A 27,175-nucleotide genomic window follows, 5' to 3' on the forward strand; every position below is an offset into this window, starting at 1 on the left:
ATGGTAGTTTTTTTGTTAAATATATTTTTTAAAGGATTGGTGGCTTTCTTAAGAGTGATTTGATTATATCTTGGGGTGTGCCTTTTTTCCCAATCACATAAGGAATAGATCTGTGATTTATAAGGCTCCTGCACTACTGAACCTGGTCATGAAAGTATTCTAAGGTGTTACGTCATTACTAAAAGTGAGGCTTTCAGGAACTTCCAGGTTTCCAAGCATATTGCAGGAGAGACCAAACCGCAAGGTTCTTTCTAGAAATTAGGGTAATGGTGGCTCAGACGGTAAAGTGTCCTTCTACGATGCGGGAGACCCGGGTTCGATCCCTGGGTTGGGAAGATCCCCTGGAAAAGGAAATGGCAATTCACTCCAGTACTATTGCCTGGGAAATCCCATGGACAGAGGAGCCTGGTAGGCTACAGTCCCTGGGTTCGCAAAGAGTCGGACACGACTGAGTGACTTCACGTTCACATTCGACACTAGGCATGCCTATGTCCAGACACATTTTCAGGGGTCTTAGAAAGGAAAAGGCCCTTAGGGATACACCAGCCCAACTCTGCTGCCGTTTAGATAAGGGATACTGAGGCCTAGACAGCAGAAGTGACTGCCCCAGAGCATTCCCTCCATGTCTGTCCCTTGCTCATTCCACATGCCTCACCTGGTCCAAACCCCAGTGTCCCCCAGTGAACACTGGTGCGCAAACCTAACCATTGCTCATGCCTGAGGCAGACACTTTCTCTGTATCATGAATTGCTTTCCAAGGGCTACGTGATGGAAGGGCTGCTGCTAATTCAGCATTCCAACCAGCTCTGCTTGCCTCAGACACTTTTTTTTTTTTTTCACCAGTTAGACACTAATATCCAGCAGAGAGTTTATTGGTATAATTTTTTCAGAAAGAGACTGGAAGACTTAGCAAGTTCCAACTTTAACTTTTTATCAAGAGTCCCAAATGGCCATCCTTTCCCCACCCCCCCACCATCACCACCAACCCCAATATGGCTTTCTCTACCACAGGCCCGCAGGGCCCGCAGAGCAGAAACAGCACAGGCCAAACCAGCAGGCACGGGACACACTGTCACATCAACTGAGCAAGCAACCGCCTGGAAGCCATCTTTGTTAAGGGCAAAATAAGCCGCTCATGACACTGGAGGATACAGAAAAGACAGGACTATCTTGATTCTTCTGAAGGAGTGAGGGAGGCTGGATGGGGTAAAAAACATGTTCTCAGAAGACACGCAAAGAAAGACTTTACAAACAACTAAAGGTGACACAAATATCAGTATCCCCCAAACTTCCCTTCTCAAAGATGGCTACCCCCGCTGTCCATTCAGAAGGAGCACGCAGCAGAACCTACTGGGCGTGGAGAAAGACAGGCAGCGGGAGAGATTTAGTTTTCCACAAAGGTTGTTAGTTTTTGTTTTTTTTTTTCTTTATTGATGGAATTTAAAGTGCATATAACTGAAGGAAAAGTCCAAGGCCTAGAGAAAGAGATGAGGCCCAAGAGAGAGGCTCAGAGATTCTAAAGGCGGCAGAAGGATACCCACCTAAAAAGGCCACTTGAGCTGCAAAAAGGATGGAGTAGGGAGACAGAAAATGGGGAAAAGAGAAGGGGAATGGGGGTGGGGTTGGGGTGGGGGAAAGCATTTGGGAAGAAGAAGACAAATACCAGTTCAGAAATTCAGACAAAGGTGAGCAGGAGCTAGTCTATATCCCAGGTAAGAAAACATGGGCTGACCCTAAGGTAGGAACATTAGTTTCAGGAAAGGGAGCAACAGGAAGAGCAATGGCTTCTGGCTAGGACACAGCACCTCAGGGGCCCTTCCCTTGATGGCATAGTGGTGGGGCTTCTCCAAGCCTGTCATGGTCTTCCTTGGAGACCCCACAAAGGTCTAGGGAGATGTCCTCCAGCCAGGAGAAGGCAGGGGCTGAGAACCTCAATTTGGGGCCTCCCAGAGCTCCCCAGTGGATGGCAAATTCCCTTTGCTATGGGATGGTGGCCAGGGCCCCACTCACCCACACAGGCTGTGCCGTCCTCGTTGGGTTCATAGCCCCGATTGCATCTCTTGTTGGTCCGGCACCTGTAGCTTCCGTACGTGTTGACACACACAGGCTTGTCTCGAGGACACACGAATGGGAACTGGATGCATTCATTGGTGTCTGAAAGGCAAGGGGAGCCGCTCACTGGGGGTTGGGGGCAATGGGTCCTTGCTCAGGCTCTGCTTCCCCACTCCCGCCATGACCTTGGGCATGTCCCTTCTTCTCCCTGGGCCTCAACTTGCTCAGTCTTCTTGGCTGGCTCTTCCTATACTCGACCTTTACACCTTGAGGGCACTCATGTTGTCCTGGGTCTTCTTTTCTATCTCCCACAGTTTCTGTAGGTGGTCCCTTCACATATGGATGATTCCAGGCCTCCTATCTTGAGCCATGACCTCTCCTTGGGGCTCCAGACTCACGAATGTCTACCATGCATCTCAGACTTACTAGGTTGAAATGGAACTCTAGATCCCCCAGCCTTCAAGCCTCTTTTGCCCCCTGTTCCCATCCTCCCCAGCTCAATCAAGGCCACCATCAGCCTCTCGGCTGCTTAAGCAGACATCGGAGAGATTCCTGATTCTTCCAGTTTCCTTTATTTGCAGGCGATTTAAAACAGATCCTATCAATTCTGCCCCATCGTACCTCTCTGGTCTGACCTTCCTCTCATTCCTCTGCCACCAGCCTGCCCCCAGCCACCAGCAGCTCTTGCTTGGATTTCTGCTGCTGCATTCTCCCCTTCCCCCTCCCCACCACCACACCCCCACCCACTCCCCAGGCCTCCTGGCTTCCCTGCTTCCTCCAATCCTATCTGCAATTCAGTAGCCAGGTGATAGCTGAAAATATGAACCATACCATGCATGCTCTTGCTGAACTGCAAAGGGCCCTGAGAACAAAGTCCAGACTCCCTTCTGGGGACTCCAGATCCTCCCTGAGGTGGCATCCGGCTCGTTCATCCTCTCCCAGCACTCCGGCCTCCTTCTTGTCCATTTGACACAATAAGCCTTTCTCCTGCCACATGGTCTTTGCTCCTGCTCTCCCCTCTGGTGGGCAAGCTCCTCCCTCCACTCTTTCTATGGCTGGACCCTTCCTGTCCTTCAGGTCTCAGCTCAGAGGTCCTCTCCCTGCCCATGTCTTCTAGAAGAGTCTCCAGAGAGCACCTTGGTTAAGGGGTTCTTAATTCATCTCATCCAGCTCTTGTGGTAGTCTGCCCGACTAGAATGAACACTCTTCCAGGGCAGGTGCCTGACCTGCACCCCCAGCTCCCCACGTAGGGTGCTGTGCAGGAGGCATCCAAATGTCTACTGGGTGATGAAATGAAGAGGCGGCTGCACTGTGGAGGTCATGGGATCTTCCCAGCACATGGGGAAGATGCTAGAATTTCTGTATGTGCATCATCTGTTTAGAGTGGCCATGGCAGGGACATGAGGAACGGAGGGAACTGATTTCTTCCTCAAGCCACCCTTCCAGCCATCCTCTCCACTTCCCACCTGTGGTCCTTTGCCCAGGCAGCGCCCTCCATGGGAACACTCCCCCTACTGTCTGGTGAACTCCTCACCACCCCTCAGGTCTCAGCTCAGACCTAAACTATCTCTGGGGCACTTTCTCGGACCCTCACTAGACTGGTTTGGCACCCCACCTTTGTGCTCCCATAGCACCCCCTCCCCACAAGCCCTGCCCAGGTTGTGTGGTCAATCTGTTTCTCTGTGCACCCCTCCCACTGGCTGTAAGCTCCAAGAGGGCAGGGATTGTCTCATTCACTCTGGTATCTCAATAGCAAACCATTCACCTGGGGCTGATGAGCGGCTGCAGAGGGGACTTGGAAAGAATGCCGCCTGAGCATTTAAGGGCAGGTGGAGTCCTTGGCCAGACCCCTCACAGCTGGTCCTTAGGATGGAAGACATGGGGTTGAAAGTCTCGGTGCTGAGCCTCTAGGCTATCTTGCCCGTTCCAGGCCTTTGAGAGGTTTTAGGAGGTCCCTGGATCCTCGCAGAGCTGCCTCACAGAGCCTGGCTGTGCTGCAGTTACCTGCCCCCCAGTACTGCAAAAGGCAGCAATCTCCCTTCTGAGCTCTGACCACATGCCACAGCCTGGTTTGCTCCAGTGCCCCCTGGCTAGCCATGCCCACTCTTGCCTGCCAGCCCCTTTGCTGGCCGCTGTGCTGGATGGAGGGTGCATGCCCACCCACCATGGCTTCCAGGAGCGAGGCCTCCCTCTAGGGAGGCCTGTCTAGGCAGTTTTCTCCTCCCGGTGATTGTTCTCTCTGTATTCACTGCAGGGAAGTGCTGCCAATTCCCAGAGATGTAGTGATCCAGCCTGCAGGTTGCTACCATCATTCCCACCTTGCCGAGTCATCTGGCGGTTGTCTTGACATCTGGAGCCCCAGGGACAAACAACACATTCCCCTTCTCACCGCTCCCACCGCCCCTTGTCTGCAACCTGAGTTTTCCAGGGCCCAGGCTGACACTCCCCAGTGAGATTCCAGCCTTGCTGTGTCCTCTGGTACCCGCAGGCAACTCACCCGCACAATGGCCACTTTCCTGCTGGGAGAATCCTTGGCCGCACTGCAAGGTGGGCAGAAGCAGAGACACTAGTGAGTTGAGAAGATCCCATCTTAGGTCCCCTCCCAGTCACAGCCACAGAGCAGCTGGCACCCTGACCCCACAGTAAAGGACTGCTCACATCTCTGAATCAGGGAGAGCCCCTCCTGCCAGGATTCCTTTGCACTGATCAGAGGAGACTCAGGGGGAAGACCAAGAACAGAGCCTGTACAAACTCCTGCTCATTCCCCTCTCGTGGGATCCACAGGCCTGCCTCGTGACCCCCAACAGAGTCTGTCCCTCCTGTGGCATCACCTGAGACAAGCTGGGTCTCAGGAAGGCAAAGTGTAAAGAGGGCTGGACAAGCTCACTCCTCACAGCCACTTCTCTGAGAACCTTCCCCACTCCCGGGGTGGGATGCCTGTGAGCCAGGCCATCACCCCACCTTGGGGCAGGGCTGGCTGGACAAGAGGTGGATATCCCATCTGGAGGAGTGACTCAAAGGTTTCGCAGCTGGAATTTGATCTAAGTGAGGCAGAGACAGAGATTGGGGAGTCTGGTCACTCCAGGCTGTGGGGGCTTTGCTAGGTCTCTGTGGAGGTCTCAGCAGCCTGGTGGCTCGGGGTGGTGGGTGGGACTCAGAACATTTTACACAAGACAGAAAATGTCAACTGTTGGAACTGGTGAATGATGGGGTGCTAGTGAGGATTACTGGGGAAGGGTAATGGTCCCCCCCAGAGCCAGTGCACTAAAAGCAGAGGTCCAGGAGCTCCTGGGGCCACCAAACCGCCACGGCTCTAGCTCATCCCGGGTGTCCCTTGCATTTTGTGAGCTTCTCTGGAACCTCCCTGTAAGTCCCCTTGTCTATGTGAGTTTAAGTGGCTCCTATTATTTGCAATGGTGTGATCCTCTCTGGACAGGGGCCCAAAGCTCTTCCTAGGAGTCTGCAGAGACAACAGGAGGCTGTGTCAGAGCCTTGGAAAGAATCACAGGTGAAGCAGGAGACCTGAGGCCAGTCCTTAACTCTGCTCACAAATGGCTGAGCAGTTCTGGTGGGTTCTCTTTCTTGGTCTCAGTTTACCTTCTCTGTAAAATGGGTGATAAAAATGCTTGTACTTCCAACACACTAGGATTTCTTTGAGGAGCAGAAGAGCTGTGGGTGTGATAGTGGTATGGAAACTACAAATGGAGGGGTCACTACAAAGCCTGCCCTTTGCTAAGAAGATTCCCATCTTTCTAGAAACAAAGTCTGCAATTCCTGGGAATCCAGCTTCAGCCCGCAGGGTTGTGGGAGGGGCCTGCTTGTTTGGCTCTAAGGTCCAGACGCCTCTCCTCACCTCCAGGCTGCCTGGGTCCTGAGGTCTGTCATCATCCCGGGGATAGGGAATCTCCAGCACCGAGTTCATCTCCGAGCTGGCCACGTTTCTGCTGGCCATCTTGCCATCTGGCCATGTCACCTCCACGCTGCTGGCTTCATCCTTCCCTGTGGGAAGAAAGGTGAAATGGTCAGCTGCAGAGCAGAGTAGGGGCTGGGGAGGGATTCTCTTCAAGGGTGTCATCATTCATTCGTTCACCTGATAAAAACCATGAACTGAATACTGCTCTAAGTGCTGGGGAAATAGTGAACAAGGCCGACAAGATCCCGCTCCTTTAGGACAACACCGTCCAAGAGAACTTGCGCGGGAACGGTGATGCTTTCTACCTATCTGTCAGCTGCGGCCGCGGCTAGCCATAGGTGTATGCTGAGCTCTGGTGTGGCACTGGCGCGATAAGGGACTGGACTTTAAATTCTATTTAAAATAGAATCATTTAACCACTAACCTAGCGGCTACCATACCAGACAGCGTTCCAGAACTCACATTCTAGTGGCTAGGCCAATGGGCAGGAGGCTGTTTTGGGGAAGAGGGTTAAACCCGGTGGTAAACGGGTGGACTTTGGAGTCCTGGGTTCAAATCTTGGCTGTACCATTTACCTAGCATGTTGGGAAAGAAAGAGTGGGGGTGGGGCATCTGGGAGATCTGGGGACAACGATCAGCTTTACAGCTGATTTGCTTTTTAATATTGGGTGTATTCCACTGATTTGTATCTATACTGATAGTTAAACTCTGCAAGGGGCTGTCACTGGGAAAGTCCCTGTTTTCAGGGAGCTTCCACTCTAGTGGGGATAGACAGGCATACAGATGAGCCAATAAACAATGCCAGATATTGACAAGCTCTGTGAGGAGAACAAAAATAGGGTGATGAGATAAAGAGGAAGTAAGAGTTACTGGGGGCCTTTTCTAGTCAAGGTGATGAGGGACAGGTTCTTGGGGATAACGTATTTGAGTTGAGCTCCATATAGAAGCTGAGGTGACAAAGGGTACCGGAGAAAGACCAATCTGAGAAGCAACAGTGAGAACTGGACATGGAAGAGCTGACTGGTTAAAAATTGGGAAAGGAGTATCACAATGCTGTATATTGTCACCCTACTTATCTAACTTATATGCAGAGTACCTCATATGAAATGCTGGGCTGGATGAATCGCAAGCTGGAATCAAGATTGCCGGGAGAAATATCAATAATCTCAAATATGCAGATGATGTCACTCTAATGGCAGAAAGTGAAGAGGAACTTAAGAGTCTCTTGATGAGGGTAAAAGAGGAGAGTGAAAAAGCTGGCTTATAACCCAACATTCAGAAAACTAAGGTCATGGCATCCAGACCAATCACTTCATGGCAAATAGCAGGGGAAAAAGTGGAAGCAGTGACAGATTTTCTCTTTTTGGACTCCAAAGTCACTGCGGACAGTGACTGCAGCCATGAAATTAAAAGACACTTGCTCCTTGGAAAAAAAGCTATGACAAACCTAGAAAGTGTATTAAAAAGCAGAGACAGCACTCTGCAGACAAAGGTCTACGTGGTAAAAGCTATGTTTTTTCCAGTAGTCATGTCTGGATGTGACAGCCGGACCATAAAGAATGCTGAGCACTGAAGAATTGATGCTTTCAAATTGTGGTGTTGGAGAAGACTCTTGAGAGTCCCTTGGACTGCAAGGAGATCAAACCAGTCACTCCTAAAGGAAATCAGTCCTGAATATTCATTGGAAGGACTGATGCTGAAGCTAAAGCTCCAATCCTTTGGCCACCTGATATGAAGAGCCAACTCATTGAGAAAAGACTCTGATGCTGGGAAAGATTGAAGGCAGGAGGAGAAGAGGGGGGCAGAGGATGAGATGGATAGATAGCATTGATTCAATGGACATGAATTTGAGCCAACTCTAGAAGATAGTGAAGGACAGGGGAGCCTTCTTGTGCTGCAGTCCATCGGGTCACAAAGAATCGGACACAGCTTAGCAACTGAACAACAACAACCAAGCTGAAATGTTTACAGAAAATAATGGTGGTGAAACTCAGGGAATATTCATTGTGAATCCATCTGCACACATCCTTAAAGCAACGTGTTACATCACTGGCAGAAACCAGGTTGGAAAGATTTATCAGGTGTTTAGGCATCGTCACAGCCGGCCCCGGCTTCCTGCTTAAAGCAACAGGCCTGTCACTGAGACAAGGTCAGGCTAATGGTGATGGATTGGGGTGGAGAAGAGCGGGAGCTGGGCCTCACCTGCTGGGAGAAGCCTTTCTCCAGTCGGTCACTGGGAAAGAGGGCAGCGCTCAGTACAGGTGGGAGGGATGCTGCAGCCCCCTCGTTGCCCCCCACCAGGGCTGACTAGACATGGGCTTGGTGCTCAGGGCTCCACAAATTTGCACACTCCCCCAAGTATCAATCGAGGCCTGAGAAAAAAGTCACCCACACGTGCGTGCTCCTTTCTCTTCAATGTGTAGAGACTGTCACAAAGCAAGTGAAACTGAAAAGTGCTGTGGAATTTATATCAGCTTTTGTTCATTACTGTCCACCAATGGATTTTGACAATGATTGCTGCAGTGGGGGCGGAGGGTGGTCTGTGAAACATTTTTGTGTATGAACGGGGTTCCTGTATTTTACAAAAGGGAGCAGGGGGAGAAGGGGGTTATGAAAAATGTTTTCTGGCTTAATAGAGCCGACCTCGGAACCAGTAAGCCATGAGCCTGGAAGGGGAGAGTCTCCGTGGGGAGAGAAGCTGCATGCCTAGACTTTGGGGGAATCAGTGTACAGATTTCGGTACTGCAGTCTACCGCTATCTCTATGAGGTTCCCCTGGGGTCGGAGCTAAGGCAGCACGGTGTGGAAGGAGCCCACTGCAGCTTTCTCCCCAAGTTCCTGTGCGTCAGTCTGGAGCTTCCAGAGAAAGGTGCATCTTGAGAGCCACACTGTCCACTTTCTGAGCCTCCCTGGGCTTGCTTCTTTTCTGCTCCCTCCAGCCCAAGGCCTCCAGAGAAGTCTCTCCTCTGATCATCATGAATTAATAAGGGTAGGGACCAGCCACCACCCTCCAGAAGTGTCAAAGGTAAGCAGCCCCTGCCCCTGTGCCTGCAATGGGGCAGCAGCACCAGAGAGAGGTCCCCCGAACAGAGACCCCCACATGACCCAGAGACCCCCCAGACAGGATGCAGCTTCTCTCCCCATGGAGATTCTCCCCTTCCAGGCTGGGGTTTACTGGTTCTGGGATTGGCTCTATTAAGCCAGAAAACATTTCTCATAACCCCTTCCTTCCCTGTTCCCTCCTACCACAATTTATTTTGGGGAAGGGGGTGAAAATAGGATTGGGGGTGTGAATTGCCCACTGTTTTTCTGTTTGGAAGTAGTCTCTTGAGGTTCAAGAGATTTGGCATGTTTAGGGTGTTCAGCGCCCAAACTAAGTGGCAGATGTAAAAAGTAAACATTTTTCTATTAAAAAGAAAAAAAGGAGACAAAGAACAAATGTTTCTCTCCTAAGCCAACAGAGCAGCTACACAAATACATTTTCCAGCCTGACAGAAGTGCCGCAAATAACTCAAGAGCTGCCGAATATTCATAGACAATCACAAATTTACATCCTGCATCTGAATCCTGCTTCCTCTCTTCCTCCAGACCCAGGGATCGGCAGACTAGGATAGAAGTCAGCCATAGGGAGGGCACCTCTCAGTAGGACTCCTTCCTTTGTTACTGATTATTTGGGGGCCTCAGTTTCCTCATCTGCAAGATGGGAGCTCTAGCCTATCCAGGAAGGACAGTCTTTCCTTGGATGGGAGTGTTGCCCCAGCCAATTTTGACCCTCAGCATCCCCATCATCTCTTAGACATGGGGGGCACCCTGCAGTTCCCAAAGGGCTTCCCCTTGTTGCCAGTAATACTACAGAGTATGCCCTCCAAACTTCCCACAGAGATTCTCAGTGTCAGGGCACTGGATCCTCATGGCAGCCCCCTGAGAAAATACCAGTTTAATAATTTCCGTCTTACAGTCGAAGGGGATGAGACTCAGAGAGGTGAAGGGAATTGCTCACAGCTACCCAGAGAGGGAATGTCTGATCCTGAAGCCCACACTGCTTACCCCTTGTTCTATTGCCCACCCCACCCCCATGACCAAACCACCACGGACCAAGCATCATGCAGGGAGCTGGGATTCAGCAGGAAGCAGACAGACCTAGGACCCATCCTGGAGGAGCTGAGCCCTGCGGGGGCAATGGACACAGTGGTCCTGTTCAAATAAACTGGGAAAGTGCACATACAGTGCCGGTGCCACTTGGCGAGCGAGGCGGGGTTGACAGTCATTTTGCTGGAGGACACAGGAGGAATAGGAGCTTGGGAGGCACAGAAGGGAAGGGAAGGGCGTTCCAGGCAGAGGGCAGAGCCCAGGCAAAGGTATAGAGATGCGAAAAGGACATGCGTGTTGAAGATCAAGAAGCAGGTCAAAGGGGGCGAACCAGGGTGTGAGCTTGTGCGTTAAGTGGGGTGGGTGGGAGAGGAGATGGGGAGGGACTGGGAACTCTCGAAGGTGTGACTGATTGAAGCTTCTCAACTACTCCACGAGGGAGAATTTATACCCACTCCCCCGATGTAGACACAGGCTTGGCAAAGTGCAGGGAACTGCAGGTGTTTGAGTTCGGACTGGAACCCAGGCTCCTGCCCCCAGGCTGGGCCGTTCCCTTTGCCCCAGAAATTTCAAGTCTTCCCGCAGCTGCACAAGCCAGGGGGCCCGGCCACCAGACACTGCACAAGGGCAGCCTTTGAGTTGGCCAGACTGCCAGGCCTGTGTCTGGGAGCAGAGGAGACCCCATTGGGAGCAGTAGGGAGTCGCCTCCTGCAGCTTTTAAAGGACAAAGGCTAAAGAGGCACAGAGAATTGCGCTTTTCAGAAGAATCACAAGCAAAACAGATGGTGGGAATACAGTTGGTGGAATATTTTTGCACTTTATTAAAGCAATTTTTATGTGGGCCACTGAATTTTCCTTTCCTAAAAGAGCACCAGCCGGCTGGAAGGCAGCTCTGAGTCACTTGCGAACAATCAGCCGAAGGAAGGAGGGGTGTGTGTGTAGGGGATGGGGGTGCCATCAAAGCCTGGGGTGGGTTGGCCCGGGGGCGAGCCCAAGTGGGAGGCTGGTGGAGAAAGGAGATTACTTGCTTTTGTTTTCATGTATTGGCTTTGGTAGAGCTGCCTTAGCTCTCTGCTAGCTCAGAACCAGAGAGCCTGGGTGTGGGCTACACGGAGTGGGTGTGGGCTACATGGGATGGGTAAGCAGGGGTTGAGATGTTGGGGTTCAGAGCAACCCGAGTCCAGCAGGGCACTCAACAGGGGCTGTGAGCAGAAATGCTTGTTTATGAGGTTGGCTGGCCGTCTGCACTGGGAGGAGCAGGGGAAGGGCAGGACATGGTGGAAGGAGGCCAAGGGGCTCCCTGAGCAGGGGTGCGTGGGATGGTTTTTACAGGATGAAGCTAAGAGCGCTCTGCACAACAGAGTGGCCCGCTGAGAGCCCCCTGCCCCTTGAAGCATGAAACGCAGCAAGGTCCCTGAGTTTTACTGTGTGATGTGATGCAGTCCGGACCCTTAGGCACGCACGTGAGGGTCTGAGAAGCTGAGTCCTCTAAGCACAGCTCAGTGCTGACCAAGCAAAGGCCCACAGCATGGGAAAACACTGGCTCCCCAGCCAGTGGCCCAGGAGCTGAGAGGAGCTAGCCAGGAATGTCGGGGAGAAAAGTGCCCCAGGGAGGGGGCTGGCTGCTGAGGGGCACATGTGTGCACCCACACGTGTCCATGGACAAGCTGATCACCACACTTTGCTGCAAAATCAGGAGGTAGGGGTGGTTTTGGAGGCAGGAAGGAACGGGGTCAGAGGGGATGAGCAGGAGCATTATGGGTGGTGGAGGGGGCTTCCTGCAGCCCTCTGTCCTCCTGCACAGCCTCGGGGGGGCCCCACATCTTCTTCCTAGTCCTACTGACATCAGGACAGCCCTTTCTGCATTCCTGTTCTGGACCTGCCCCTGCTCACTGCAAATACCACAAAACAAACTACTTCGGACCGGAAATCGCCCTACTGTCCGTCAGCAGGGGACTTGCTAAATAAATTATGAATGCAGCCACACAACAAAATGCTGTGCAGCACTGAAGGAAAACAAAGGAGAATGCTCAGGCTTGGAAGAATGTCCAGGATATACTGTTAGGAGAGAGGGGAAAAAAGCAAGTTTGGGAATAATAGCGAGAGTATGATAATTTCCGTTAAAAAAGCTTCCGAGGCATATTTATTTATAAATGTGCTCCTGTGTATTTTACATGCAATAAAATCTTATCAAAAAGTGTGGAATTGGGAAGAGGCTGCCCCAGACTACCTACTGAAATGGCTCCCTGCCTGTTCCCTTCTGCATTCCTAATGCCTTTACCCTATTCTGCATTTCCTTTTTTTGTAGCACTTAATGTTTTCTAACCTTTCATACATTTACCTAGTTGTTATGTTTACTAGGTATCATATGTGACTCCTCCTTCCACTGGAAGGTAAGGTCACCCATAGCAAGGATCTTCCTTCAGTTAGTGTTTGGCACATAGTAGGTGCTCAGTAAGCAGCAGCTAAATGGGTCACATAACCCTGGGGGAGGAGAGAATCTTTCCTTTTTGCTTAATATTCCACATGTAGTGGTGAGATTGTAGGTTATTTTTACTTACTTTTTTTTAATGGTGTTATATTTTCTAATTTTCCTGTAATCAATATGCATTATTCTTACAGTCAGGAAAAAAAAAAAACAACTAAGCCTTTCTAAAAAAATTGCAAATGCTGCTCTCCCTGCAGGGCTCTAGGTGCCAGTCTGGTGCCCCTGGAGAGGCTCCTGGGCTCCTCCTGGTCCTCCCTCCCCAGCAACGCCCCTCCCACTGAAAGCTGAGCGTGGCTGTGGCTGTCCCCACTCTGCGACCCCCTCCATTCTGCCCACCCTCTCTGCGGGGCTCTGGGAGCTCCTGACACGTTGGCCCTGGCCTCCCTTTTCAGACTCCGCTCCCACCAGACCCTTCCCGTCCTGTGGACGTCATGAACACTCTCACCTTTGGCCTTTGTTCAAGCCAGGCCAGCCCCTGGATGCCCCGCTTTGGCCCCCATCCACGCCTTACAAATTCCTACCATTGTTCTAGACCTAGTTCGAGGCCCACTTCCTTGCTCAGAGCAGAGTGGGTTTCTCCCGTCTCAGTCCTCTCACAGCCTCTGGGCCAGTGTGACGGAGCACCCAAAACTGCTTGCGACCAGAGCGCCTGTGTCCATCGGCCTCTCTCACGGGACTGCGAGCCTGGAGGGCAGGCAGCGTTTCCTTGTTTCACCTGTCTCTTGGCCACATCTCTTGGTCTCTCCCGCACCCCGTTTCTGTCTCCTCACTCCTCTCTTTCCGCAATCTTCCCTTCCCATCTGGCTTTCCCACTGGTTCCCTCGCCTCTGCCCCACTGCTGGCCCCTCCACCAGTCAGGAAGGCCTGCACTGCACTGGATCCATGAAGATCCTTCTGGATGTGGGGGTCTCGAAGCTGCAGGGGTGGGGCCTCCGGCCCCTCGCTGTGTCCCCAGCTGTTGGCCCTGCTGCCTGCTGAGCGGCCTTAGGGAGTCTCACTGCCAGGCCCATGGCTGACCCGCTGGGGCCGGTCTCCAAGTGTAGTCTTCCCTCTCCGCCTCTCTGGGAGTGGATCCATCGGCGGGGAGGCTGCAGGGGGCCTGTGGAGCAGTCTGAACCAGAGTTCAGACCCAGAACAAACCCCATGGTGATGCAGAAGAGTGAGGACTGGCAGTCTGGGCTGTCAGGGAGTCCCGAGCAGGAGCAGCCTCCATAACCCCGGGCTGCGGAGGCAGACAGTTGGGAAGTGTCATGGAGGCTTTGGGCCCCTGTGATACCATCAAATGATCTTGCCAAGGCTTCCCAGCTGAAGAAGCAGGTCCATTCTGGCAGGGACAGACACCGGCCAGAGAAGAGGCCCAATAAGACGCATAAGACATACCTCAAACTAGCAGAGGCAGCTCAAGGGGAGAGGGGAAGGAGAACCCAGCCGCAGTCCTGGCCTCAACATTGATTTGCTTTGTGAGCCTCAATTTCTTTATCTGTACAATGGGGTGTGGGTTGATAGCCAAGCCAGATATCTGGATAAATATCCCACCTGTGAGACCATGGCTGTCACCGTGGTATGGATGGGCTCACTTGGGTCATCTGGTAACTGAGGGGTCACGGATGTCCCGTGAGAAAGGGGCAGAGCAGGACCCTGGCTGGCTGTACACAGAACAGCTATGGGAGTCCGGCAGTCAAGTCATGGTGGTTAAGACCCCAGACTGTGGTGTTCAAGGAGATGGGGTCCAAGTCCAGTCCTCCCTATCTTCTGGAGGTGTGACTTAATCTCAGCCTCAGTTGCTGGACCCGTAAAATGGGGTTATGATTTTTAGTTCATCCTGCTGTGGTGAGACTGGAATAAGGTATTTTAGGTAAAGCATTTAGAAGTGTCAGGCATACACTAAGCACTTGATTAACGGCGACTACTACTATATTGTAAGAGAGGACTATGTATTTAAAAGTCATCCGAGGACCTCCCTGGTGGTCCAGTGGCTGAAACTCTGTGTTCTGTGTAGGGAGACCAGGTTTGATCCCTGGTTGGGGAACGAGCCTGCGTGTAGCAACTAAGACCTGACGCAGCCAAATAAATAAATAGATACATATTTAAAAATAAAATAAAATAAAATAAAAGTCATCTGTGCCATTAGGGCCAGCAAAGTAAATGGCTGCCTTAAAAGGAATCGACTTCCACCTTCGGGTTGACCCACCCAGGGTGAAATAGCCTGAGAAAATGCTCATATAACCAGGCCCTGGGTCCCCTAAATATTTATGCCTCTTTTTCAGATGACATAAATATTATGTGTTGCCTATAAAAATTGGAAAACACATACACACATACACAAAATATGAAAGTGAAGTGAAGTGTTAGTTACTCAGCCGTGTCCAACTCTTTACAACCCCATAGGTTGTAGCCTGCCAGGCTCCTCTGTCCATGGAATTCTCCATGCAACAATATGGAGTGGGTAGCCATTCCCTTCTCCAGGGGATCTTCCTGACCCAGGAACTGAATCCGAGTCTCCTGTATTGCAGGCAGATTCCTTACCGTCTGAGCCCCCAGGGAAGCCCAAACTACTGAAGACAAAGTATGGAAGAAAATAAAAATCACCTGTCCAGTTAGGTCTGGATTTGAATCTCGGCTCTGCCATTTATGTGACTGGGGAATGTTTAATGGTTCTGATCCTCAGGTTTCCCATTTGTAAAATGGGGATAAATCATGCCCATATCAAAGGGTAATCATGAGGATGATGTGAAATAATATGAGTAAAATGTCACCACACCTAGAACAAGAAAGAATTACCATATGGATCCAGCCACTCAAGGAGAGCCACTGTTCACACTTTTCGCATTTTCTTTAGTTTTTTCTATGCCCATTTGACGTATATATAATATGAACATACACATATATATTTGTTAATTTGAGACCGTAGTGCCTATTCTTTTTATGTTAATATCATGAGGTGCTCACATAAGGGGGAGGGTATCTAATTTTGAACCATTTGACTCAGATGGTTTCCTTTCTTTTTTTTTTTTAATACTTATTTTCCATTTTTGTCCATGTCGCATGGCATGTGGGATCTTAGTTCCTCAGCCAGGGACTGAGCCTGCACCTCCTGCAGGGGAGGCACGGACTCTTAACTCTGGACTGCCAAGGGATGTTCCTTAAATGTTTTCTTAATCGTCGTGTTTTAGTAACGACACTGTTGCCCACATCCCCCACCCCGTGGTGTTTCTCAATACTTTTTCCATTATTGTGCTTCCTCCCCAAGAAAACCTTTTATGACTTTTTCCCCCCTAATTCCCTTCCTTAGTGCATTTCCTTAAAAATGCTTTGTTTTGAAAGAATTATTGATTCACACGAAGTTGTACAAGATAGTACAGAGTGGTTCTGTATGCCTTTCATCCAGCTGCCCCCATATACTTAATGTTACATATACATTATGTAACTATAATACAACATCAAAACCAGGAAGTTGACATTGGCATGATGTGTGTGTATAAGTTCTTTGTTTGTTTTTATCACCTGTTGAATTGTGCAGCTCCCGCCACGATCAAAACACAGAACGGCTCCATCACCATGAAGACCTCCTTGGGGTTCTCCCTTTAAAGTCATACCCACCCCTCCCCTTTTCACCATTTCTAACCCCCAGCAACTACTGATCTATTTTCCATCTCTATAATTTTGTCACTTTGAGAATATTATATAAATGGAATCAATAGTATGTGACTTTCTGAGACTGACTTCACCGCCCCCCTCCCCCGCCACTCATCATGATACACACGAGAGCTATCCAAATTGCTGCATGTATCAATGACTCATTCCTTTTTATTGCTGAGTAAGCTTCCCTAGTGGCTTAGCTGGTAAAGAATCCTCCTGCAATATGGGAGACCTGGGTTTGATCCCTGGGTTGGGAAGATCCCCTGGAGAAGGGAGTGGCTACCCACTCCACTATTCTGGCCTGGAGAATTCCATGGACTGTAAAGTCCATGGGGACATGATTGAGTGACTTTCACTTTTCAATATTCCATGGTGTGAATGGATGGCACCTTGTTGACCCATTAACCCACTGATGGACGTTGAGGCTGTTTCCAGTTTGGGCTATTAGAGACAAAGTCACTATGAACAATCAGGCATAGATTTTTACGTGGACATGTTTTCATTTACCTGGGATAAAACCCAGCAGTGCAATTGCTGGGTCTTATAGACTGAGCGACTTTCATAGTAGTTGTAGAGTATAGTTTTTTTTTTTGTCTTAAAAGAAATGCCAAACTATTTTCCAGAGTAGATGTACCAGCAATGAATGAGAGATCCAGCTTCTCCACATCCTTGCCAGTATTTGGCCTTGTAACTTTTGTTACTTTAGCTATACTAATTGATGCTTTTGAACTGTGGTATTGGAGAAGACTCTTGAGAGTCCCTTGGACTGCAAGGAGATCCAACCAGTCCATTCTGAAGGAGATCAGCCCTGGGATTTCTTTGGAAGGAATGACGCTAAAGCTGAAGCTCCAGTACTTTGGCCACCTCATGTGAAGAGTTGACTCATTGGAAAAGACTGTGATGCTGGGAGGGATTAGGGGCAGGAGGAGAAGGGGATGACCGAGGATGAGATGGTTGGATGGCATCACTGACTCGATGGACGTGAGTCTGAGTGAACTCCGGGAGTTGGTGATTGACAGGGAGGCCTGGCGTGTTGCAATTCATAGGGTCGCAAAGAGTCGGACATGACTGAGCGGCTGAATTGAACTGAACTGAATAGATGTATAGTGATATTTTATTAATACCACAGGTATACTGCGTATCTGTTTATGTTATATATATATGTATACACACAGATATACTATACATATTTGTACACACATACATGTGTGAGTGCTCAGTGGTTCAGTTGTATCTGACTCTTTGTGACCCCATGGACTGTAGCCCACCATGCTCTTCTGTCCATGGGATTCTCCAGGCAAGAATACTGGAGTGGGTTGCCATTTCCTTCTTCAGGGGATCTTTCTGACCCAGGGATTGAACCCATGTCTCCTGTGTCTCTTGCACTGGCAGGCAGATTCCTTACCACTGAGCCACCTGGGGATCCCATACATACATATATATACATACATAAAAGAGTAGAAGTTTTTTCAATCCCCCTCTCCCAGTCAAGAACCTATTTTTACCTTCTTGGGGATGGCATCACCGCCATGCTTCTCCCAAGCCTTCTAGCTAAGAGGAGGCACCCAGGGTTTGCTGAGACACTTTAATTACTGAACCAATACCCAGGCATCTGGGGAAGCAGCTGGTGTGGATAGGTTTGGTGTAGCCAGTGTTTGAAGAACAAGGCCATAGCCTTGAACAAATGGAGAATTAAATACTCTGACCCCAAGGTCAACTGCTTTGTCAGAGGCACGGGGATGGGGACCCCAGCAAGAAGTGGGGCATAAAGAACCTCCTTTCTGAGTTCAGGTTCATCTCAAAGCAGGGTTCCCTCCAGTAGCTGGTGGTACCTGGAAGATGCTCAGGCTGTGAGCCCTGCATTTCAGTGGGCTCTGCAGAGCCCTGCATCCCACTGCCCTGACAAGAAATCACGGCACTCCCCAAACCCCCCTACCCCTGAGCCCTGACTCACCTAAGCCAAAGTGAGCCACGGGCTCCATCTCGCACAGGTAGCCTGAGCCCCCGTCGATGATCCTCAGGTGTGCCCCGCTCTTCTTGGTGTAGAGCACGACCTTGGCACCCCTGGCGAAGGCCCCAAACCGGGTTCGTGGCACCACCCTCAGCCAGTTGTTGCTGAAGCCCTGTAGCGGGGAGGAGCACAGGTCTGGGCATCAGCCGGGTGGATGGAAGGATCAGAGGAGGAAGAGGGGGAGAAGAAAAGGGGCAGAGGAAAGAGAGGAGGAGGGAGCCAGGCAGGGAGGGCGAGCAAGGCAGGCTGACTGATTGAAGTTTGCCAGGAGCAGCTCTGGAAAGAGCAGGGAAAGCCAATTTTGTCTTATTGTTTAGTCACTCAGTCGTGTCTGTCTCTGCAACTCTGTGGACTGTAGCCCACCAGGCTCCTCTGTCCATGGGATTTCCCAGGCGAGGATACTGGAGTGGGGTGCCATTTCCTTCTCCAGGGGATCTTCCCAAAAATAGGCTCAGGGAAAACATTTTTTGCAGACGTGCCAGTGGAAGGAGAGGGGCAGAAGACTTCTCTGAGAAGCAGCCTTCTTGGGGGCTTAGTGAGTGTCTGGGAACTCATCCGCTTCCTCCCTGGGATGTCCATTTCCTGCCACTCTAGTCAAACAAGCACCCGGGGCTCCTCTGTTCTTGTTCATCCCAGGCCCAGGGGAGCATGCCAGGCAGGGCTCTGTGGGTCCCAAGGTCCAGGCACACCTGATTCCCCCGGAAGACGGACAGCGGCTGAGCCATGGACTCTCCGTGGGACAAGATGAGGTCCAGCATCCCGTCTCCATCGAAGTCGGTCACCACGCCCCCTGCAACAGCACAGATTTCAGTCTGGCCATCGGCCAGGAGACCAACAGGAGAAGGGCTCCTAACCTGGGCCAGTCCACACCCTGAGTGTGAAGGAAGGAGCACAGCACTGGGCCATGACGGCTGGACCATGAAGCTCCTCTCCTTCTAATATCTGCTCGTGATAGGAATGTGTGGAAATCGGGTGGAGGTCCCTTTCCTTCCCCTGGACTTTTGCAAGGAGAGTGTGGGTACAAACAACTTGGACGATGAGGGCTTCTGTCTGGTCTGTTACACACAATATAGACATGTGCACAGGTTTTTTTAATCAATCTATCACGTGTTTGCATATACTAGTCTCCTTTTCGTCCTCATTACAACCCAGAGACATGAAGAAGGCACGTGCAGTTATCCCCATTTCATGGGTGTGGAGAACAAGACCCAGAAGATGGAGCACCTTCTCCAAGACAATGGCAATGGCAGGGCCGGGTCTTAGGCCTCCTGATCCAGTGCTCTTTCTCTGCCACCAGACTGAATGCCAGCAGGGGTCAGACTGCAGGACCCCCAGCCTCTGCTTAACTCCCCTCCCGGCACAGCATCAGCAGGGACACTACTGCCCATGGCTGCCCACGGCTGCCCACGCCTGTGACCCCACAGCCCTGGGGCTGGGAGAATGGACCTTTCCCTCCTCTGCTTCCAGCCTGGCACTCCCAGGCCCCTCCCCGCTCCCACCCCGGGGATCTCAGCCTTCAGGGAGGGTGGGGACAGGACAAGCCAGGCTATGGGGCTTGCTGCAGCATCCCTGCTAAGGGCAGCACTGAGCTGGAGGAGAGCAGGCTGGAGCCCTCAGGTGTCCTCACCTGTGCCCCGACCTTCAGGCTCCAAGGCATCGCCAGGGTTGAGCTCCTCGATAAGGGGGTCGCCGTGCTCCCTGCGGATGACGCTGCAGGAGAGGAGAAAGGCGGTTCATGGATGACCACACGTGGCAAAGCCCCAGTGGGCCCTCTGGACCTGGGAGTCCACTAACTCCATTTTCTGTGCTCTGAGCACCCTGAGACCCCGCCACCTGCACACCGACAGAGCCAGTCTGCTCACGGACCCTGTGTACACCCTGGCCGTGCCTTTCTCGGGTTTTAATTTATGTTGGTAAATATTGATTTTTCCTTCTCTAATGGATGAATTATAGACAGCCTGGGGAAGGGCAGGTGATGGATGGAGAAGGGGCAGGGACGCAGCTACCTTCAACTGACCTTCACTTTCCTTCATGTGGCCCTGGGTTTTCGAGTTCCGGATGCTACACAGCGTCCCACCCCACTCCAGTGCCACCTCCTCCACACCCTCCCTGATCGTCCAGCTAGAAGCAGTGCCTTCCTGCTCTGCCTCTGTCACTTTCCTGGCCTTTATCCCTTTCTGCCTCGGGCTGAAGCTCTGTATGAATGCATCTTATCTCCTCAGTTAGACTGAGTTCTTTGCAGGCTGGGACCATGTATTCTTCTCTGCATCTCCTGCAGCGTCTAACAGTGCCTGGTTCTCAGGAAGCTCCAAGTGCATGCCTGTGGCCTGCATGGAGGAATTTTGGAGGCAAAAGAGAGGGAAGGGTCCCTTTGGGTTGCTGGGGTTCTATTTTGCATTCTGAATCACGGTAATATTTGCTGTAGACAAGCCCACTGTGAAAATGCTGCTCTTCTTGCACTTTGAGCTGAATGTTGATGATGGCCTTGAGCTTCCTCTCCAATTTTTCTCCCTCGTTAGGGTCTTGCAGCTTTGGGTGCTCTGCCCTGGCTGTGTGGAGCAGTTCTGGGGTCAGGGTCAGGGAAGAACCAGGAGGGATCTTTATCACTCTCCCCACACACTGCAGGTGGGGCTTGTTGCTCAAATCACAGGGTCACCAGAGGGCTGTGCTATGGCCAGTGCTTTCTTTTAGGAGCAGGCCAGGGTTCCCTGAGCTGGAGCTTCTGGGGGCTGGATGGCAGAGAGGGCTGGTAGAACTGCAGGGTGGGTGTAGGCTAGAGCACGTACCCTGGGACGTGTCCTCCGTCCACACATGGCAGCTGCATGGAGCACACCCGCGTGTGCAGCCTGGCCAGCGAGCAGCATGCCTGGCAGTGTCCTTGTGGGGTGTGCTGGCCTGCTGCAGCTGTGCATGCCTCAGCCTGCTAGCACCCACGGTCCCTTTGGCCATTTGTGTCCTGTAACCTCTGTCACCACTGGGCAGAGACACCCTGGGGTTCAGGTGACAATGCATATAAGGGTTCCTGGGGGAGAAAGCCCAGAAGTTCCAGTGCAGAGCTGGGCAAACTCACCCAGATTTGGGCAACCAGGGCAGGCTTCTCAGTGGAAAGGTCAACAAAGCTGAGACCAGAACGATGTCCATGTCACTCAGAAGAGAAAGAGGGGCAGAGGATGTGGGCAGCCTGAGTCCAGGCCTGGCCCAGCCTAGAACTGAAGGAAGCTCATGGTGTCTGACCCTAAGGTGCAAACCGGGAAATGGAGAGTGACAAGGCTCGGACAAAGCCAGCCTATGGGATGTGTCAACGAGAAGGTGGTGGTGGTGGGGGCTTCTAAGGGGTTTACGAGGAAGAGGGGTGTGGCCAGAATTGCATTTTCAACAGCTTGCTCTGTGGACCTGGGCGCAGAATGGCAGCTAAGGAGCGGGAATGTGCAGCGGTGGAGCCCTGGGAACAGAGCAGCAAGGTAGGCGTGTAAGTGGTGCCACCACACACATCCCACCTGGCCGGGAGAGTCCTCGCTCCTGCCCGCGGTCCTGCCGTTATTAACAGGGTCCCTGCACGCTTGTTTAGCACCTGGTGTGGGCGATGAGTTCCCTGGTTTCCCAGGCATCGCTGAAGGGCTTGTGGACTCAAGCACAGCGAGGTTTGGCATCTCCAGTGACTCCTACAAGGAGCTCACCACGTTCATTTCAGCCATAGGTGACAAGCCCGCTTGGTGTGGGGTAGGTGGGGGCTCCACTTCCAGAGTTGCCAGCTGAGTGGTGGCCCCAGCCACTGCCACAGGGACTCAGGGCACAACCACATATCTGGGAAGTGGCTTTCCTGCTGCTGCGTGGAGGCAGACGCACTGACCCGGGGGGTGACCGTGTGTGTGGACAGCCTGGGCCGGCCTGCCCTCGGGATGGCCAGAGGGAGGATGGGGATTTGATGGAGGCCAGGCGGGCAGGGGACATGCCTGGGTTCTCGGACTACAGAGACTCTCTGGTGCTCAAGGGACCTGGTGAGGGACACTTTATTAGCCAGAGAAGGAAAGCAGTGTCTCTGTTAATGAGCAATTGATCTTCTGCAATTAATCTGGAAGTTGTGAATAAGCTTTTTGCGAGGCACCTAATTAGTAAATCTGGGGCCTTCGGGGGGTGATTACGGCCAGTCGGGATTGATGCTTTGTTAATAATTATATTTTAAAACACGCTTAGTCACAGCCCTTGCCTTTTATTAATAGTCGGGGGCCCTCCTGGGGGAGGGGGTGGGGTCTTGGGGAACCGAGCAGATGATGTGGCCCATTTCCTGCATCCAAGGCCCTGGGCCACCCTCCTCTCCCCACATGGTCCTGAGGCCCATTAGCATGTTTCAGGCCAGGAACAGGGCCATCTCAGGTCACATGGGTCCTGAGGTTTGTTCCCCAACAGCAGCTCTCCAACCTCAACATGCTAAGAATCACCTCATGCCTAGCATATGTGTTAAAAAAGACAGATGTCTGGGCCTCAACCCTGGAGATTCAGATCCGGGAGATCTGGGCTGGGCCTAGGGATTCTGTATTTTAAAGAAGCACTCCAGGTGATTCTGACACCAGTGGTCTCTGGGTCCCGATTAGAGAAGTGCTGCCTTGGAAAATCTAACCCCTCCTTCTTACATGCAACGCTCAGATGCTTTCATTCTTGTCCACCACTAATTGTCTCATCTAGCATTTCCCAAAGGATATTTTGCAGAGCGCCAATCCCAAAAGCAGAATCTCTGAAAGCAGTGCCCTGTGGTCAAATCTATTTGGAATACTCCATCCATCTCGGAGCGTAAGATACTCACAGTCATGTTAAGGTTATGAGAAGTCCTATAGTCAATACACCTGTATTGGCTTCATCCGGGTGCACCCAAATAGATGTGGCTCTGGGACTCCTTTGGATGGTAGAGTGGAACCTGGCTTCTGTGTACACTTTGCCCAGGTTTCCCCCTCCCCCACCCATTTCCACCCTCTGCTAACAGCAGGAGGCCAGCTTCCTGCCATTCTCTCAACTTTTCACTCAATTCCTGTCCTTCCCCCTTCTCTGCTCCTTCACCAGGGGACCTGCCTCCTCCCTCCCCTTGGAGCTCCTCTTCTGAGTCCTAAACTTTCCTCCCTGACCCCACTGCGAAGCGTGAGTAGCCACGAGCCGGGCTGAAGCATCTACCGGAAGAGGCGGTTGGCTGAGGAGCTGCGGTGGGCGAAGTTGTTGAAGAAGACCTCCAGCTCCTGGTCATTGTCAAAGTCAGCGGCGATGACTGTGCGCACAGGGGAGGGCATGGAGAACTTGGGCGAGGCGATGTCCTGGGGAGAGAGGGCTGCAGGTCAGTGGACAGAGTGGGCCAGAGGCCGACTCCCACCACCCCTGTGTGTGCCTGTGTGTGCGTGCGTGTTTGTGTGCAAAGATAAAAACCCACGCTAGCACATCCTCTATCATCTTCCCCGTAAGGGCCCCAGGGTGCTGTGTTTAGGGCCACATGAACCCCAGGCTGCTTGTAGGAGAACAAGAAGGTAACAGGAACAGTCCAAATTCACACCAGGGAAGCGCCTTGCTGTTCCCTGGTCGGGACCACACGTGGCCCTCCTACCGGTCACTCGAGGCAGGGCTGACATGAGCGTTCCCATTTCACAGGTAAGGTAACTGAGTCCGGGAGAGGAAGGAAATTGCCCATTGTTGTAGCTGATGAGCCGGGCCACCACCTGGCTCCAACACCAGATGCTAGAGGCCCTCTCTAGTGTGTGCCCTTTCTCCTCCACAGCCGAGGCACAGTCTGGGTGGAACCTGGGAAATCCTGTGCATTGAATCCAGGCCTCTCTGCTGACTCGCTGTGTGATCTCAGGAAAGTTACTCAACCCTTCAGATCTCACCTTCCTCCTTAGTAACACGGGGATAAGTAATAGCTGCTCAGGCTGTGAGGACTGCGTGTAAAGAGCTTGGCAGAGTGGGCTCAAGGTGAATCCCGAGGGGTCTGTCTTGGCCTTGCCCCAGCTGTCAGCCTCATGGAAAGTGGCAGAGGTGGCCTTCAGCTGGGTATTGCTGTCTCCATTACCTTTTTTCTTGGAGTCTTTTGATTTTTTTTTTTTTTTTCCTTGAGACATCCACTTTGGGACATGCAGGATCAGATACCTCTGCCCAGGGCTCATGAGGAGACCCCAGACCCAGGACAGCCCAGCAAGGACCTCAAAGTGCTGACAGGGCCTTGATGGACCTCGCAAAGGGTCCCGTGTATGGGACTTGACTTTTAAATAGAAGAAGAGCTGTGTAGGGAGACCTTTTTTTTTTTTTTTTTCTGAGCAGAATATCCATTCCAGGTGGGTTTGTCCTTTAAAGACTTAGAAATCTGTCTAAATCTCAGGGCCCATGTGGGGAGAACTAGGAAGGGCCCGTGGGAGTGTCTGGGGGTGGCCCCCTGCCCCTTGGCCCCAGGCCTCCTGCTTCAGGCCCTCTCCCCTGGTGGCAGGAAGGAGCTGCCTGCTCTGGGTTGCCCAGGGAGGGGAGGCTGTCCCCATCAATGCAATCACAAGGCTGACTGAGAGCCTGGCCAGCTGTCAAGGGTGGGCTGAACAGGGCCACGAGAGCTGGTAACAAAGAGACCTCAGGACCTTGAAGTCGTTATTCTATTGATTCTGTAAAAATGGAAACCTACATAGGCCCCTTGGGGTTGCCCCAGCTGGATGCCTGGGCTTCCAAGATAATGTATGTAAGATGCTTAGCACAGCTCCTGGCACATGGAAGGCACTTGATAAATGGGGCCTCTATTAGCATTGCTCCTGTGACCTGGGCTGGGCTGTCGAGAGGGTTGGCTGACATTTGGGGCTGGATCACTCTTTGTTGCGGACTCTCCAGTGCCTCATAGGATGTTTAGCAGCACCCAGTCTGCTGCATAAGAGATGCCAGTAGCACTTGATCCCACCTGTGACAACTGATAATGTCCCCAGACATCATCAAATATCCTGGGGTGGGGACAAAATCACCCCTGATTGTGAACCTGTGTTAGAATAAAAAGCTGAACAGAGATGAAAATCACCCAAGATCCTAGGATCAGCTGTCCTGAGTTCAGGGTGTCCCTCCTCCCCACCCAGACAGCCTGGGTCTCAAGCCTCTGCAGGGAGAGAGCGCTGGGCCTGAGCACGCCTAGGTGGCTACCTTCAGAGAGGGGGCTTGTGGTGGTCCCTCAGAGAGAAGGTCCCTGGAGACTTCTCTGGGATCATCAAGTTTCTTGCTCCCTTGGGGGTTTTTGGCAAGACTACATACCTCCAGAGCCATCCTGACTCCTGGAAAGCGTCTCTACTGTCCCATGCCCTGCATCACCTTCCCCGAGAAAGGCCCAATCTCAAGCTCATTAGCCTGGTGGCACCTCCCTTCCTGCCACCGAACAGTCTTTCTGAAGAATTCTTGGCATCACAGACCATTGATAGCTCAGGGAGGGGGCACAGAGAGGGGTCTGATGTCACCTTGCCCACCACCTGCTATTTGGCCAGAGCGGGCAGCTGTTGGGAGCTCTGTGACCTCAACCTACCCCGACCCCTACTCCCACTGTACCCTTGGCCTGAGCCTCGATTTGAAATGCTCAGGCCCGGGCTATGGGAGAAGCGCTCCCAATTCAGACAATGAAACCCCTCTCATGGGGCCTTTGCCCTGACTCCCACCTTGGGGGCTGCTCTCTCTCCTCTGCTAATGACCATGCTCTGGACACTGGACAGCACAGCAGCCCGGGCTGGCCGGATGTCACCTTCACTGTGGCCACCCTGCCCCCAGGCTCTGCAGAGCCTGCTCACCCTGGTGGGAGTCACGGGGGGATAGAGGGTGGGGAAGTGGGAGAGAGGCCCCTTCTTACCCGAAAGCGGACCTTCCCGTGGGCGCTCATCTGCAGGTAGAGGCGGTGGGGGCCGTTCCAGTTGCCATAGACGATGTCCACTTTGCCATCACGGTTGAAGTCCGCCAGGGCGACTCCGCGCCCGTGCTGGTGGGGGTCGTCCACACCTAGGAGGAAGGGCAGGAGCCCTCAGGGCGGCCCTGTAGGCTCCTCAGACACTCGCCTTGTCAGGGGTCGAGGGTGGGGGTGGGGGTGTGCAGAACAACCAGGAGGGATGAACCTCATTGTGTCCTGATTCCTCCACAGGGGTAGAAGAGGGGAAGCCGTCTGGTTGCAGAGAGAACCAGAGACTTGTTTTCAGGATGCCTTTGCCCAGAAAGTACTATTTTTTACTTGGTTTGGGGGTAGCATGACTTTGGGGAAGGAGAACTGTGGAGATCCTGGAGGACTTCAAGCCTTCCCCGGCCACCCCTGACATGGGGATACATTGAGTTGATCATCACTCTTTTGCTTAAATCTCAGTGATTCCCCAGTGCTCTTGAGTCAAGTTCAAATTCCTGCTCACCTTATCTGTCTTTATCTCGCCTTCCTCACATGCACCAGTCATACAGGGTTCCTTTCATTCCACAAACGAACCAAGCTCTTCTCAGCTTCTGGGCCTTTGCTTAAGCTGGTCTCTTCTCCTAGAATGCTCTTTCCCCAGCTCATGGTTACCTGGCTCCTTGTTTCTCTTCTGCTCTCAGCTATAATGTCACCTCCACAGGAAAGCCTTCCCTGATCACTCCCATAAAAACAGCCCCTCCCACCCACCCTGGTATTCATCCCAACAGCCTCCCATTCTCCTCCTTTGTGCGGATCACAGGTGGAATCATGTTCCATTGCAGGGGCCAGTTTTTCTACTAGACCGTCTGCTCCATGAGGTCAGGGTCTGTCTTCTTGCTCATCTGTGTTCCCACAGCATCTATCTCAGTGTCTGTGCTGACCTGGCAGTTTTCTGTAAATACTTACTGAATGGAGAGACATAAATAATTTGACAGAAGGCAACCAGGGACTTCGGTGACAGCGGAGGAAATAACTGCTCCATGACTAAGAAAACCACAGTTTGCCTTGTGAGATCTGTGGGGGAAGCTTGTGTGTCCAGCATCACCTGTTTGTGCTGTGCCTGCATCTG

At 52.0% G+C, this 27,175-nt stretch overlaps 1 protein-coding gene across 5 annotated transcripts in view; it reads right to left on the minus strand.

Moving 5' to 3' along the window:
• Window positions 1-994: 994 nt before the first annotated feature.
• The window catches only part of CRTAC1 (cartilage acidic protein 1), a 151,668-nt gene continuing 125,487 nt past the window's right edge, over window positions 995-27,175 (minus strand). For 2 of the 5 annotated variants that reach the window (XM_052660770.1, XM_052660769.1), the window contains exons 7-15: window positions 26,026-26,171; window positions 23,355-23,491; window positions 19,819-19,901; window positions 18,881-18,981; window positions 18,135-18,303; window positions 5,906-6,051; window positions 4,550-4,592; window positions 2,011-2,154; window positions 1,415-1,559 (exon numbers count right to left, since the gene is read on the minus strand). In XM_052660770.1, coding sequence (XP_052516730.1) covers window positions 1,441-1,559; window positions 2,011-2,154; window positions 4,550-4,592; window positions 5,906-6,051; window positions 18,135-18,303; window positions 18,881-18,981; window positions 19,819-19,901; window positions 23,355-23,491; window positions 26,026-26,171 — 1,088 coding nt within the window. In that variant the 3' untranslated portion in view covers window positions 1,415-1,440. Of the gene's footprint in view, window positions 1,198-1,217; window positions 1,351-1,414; window positions 1,560-2,010; window positions 2,155-4,549; window positions 4,593-5,905; window positions 6,052-18,134; window positions 18,304-18,880; window positions 18,982-19,818; window positions 19,902-23,354; window positions 23,492-26,025; window positions 26,172-27,175 lie in introns of those variants that run through there. The other 3 variants (XM_052660771.1, XM_052660772.1, XM_052660773.1) reach the window with 3 other exon arrangements.

The sequence above is a fragment of the Budorcas taxicolor genome, chromosome 23, assembly GCF_023091745.1.
Source record: "Budorcas taxicolor isolate Tak-1 chromosome 23, Takin1.1, whole genome shotgun sequence".
Taxonomy (NCBI): domain Eukaryota; kingdom Metazoa; phylum Chordata; class Mammalia; order Artiodactyla; family Bovidae; genus Budorcas; species Budorcas taxicolor.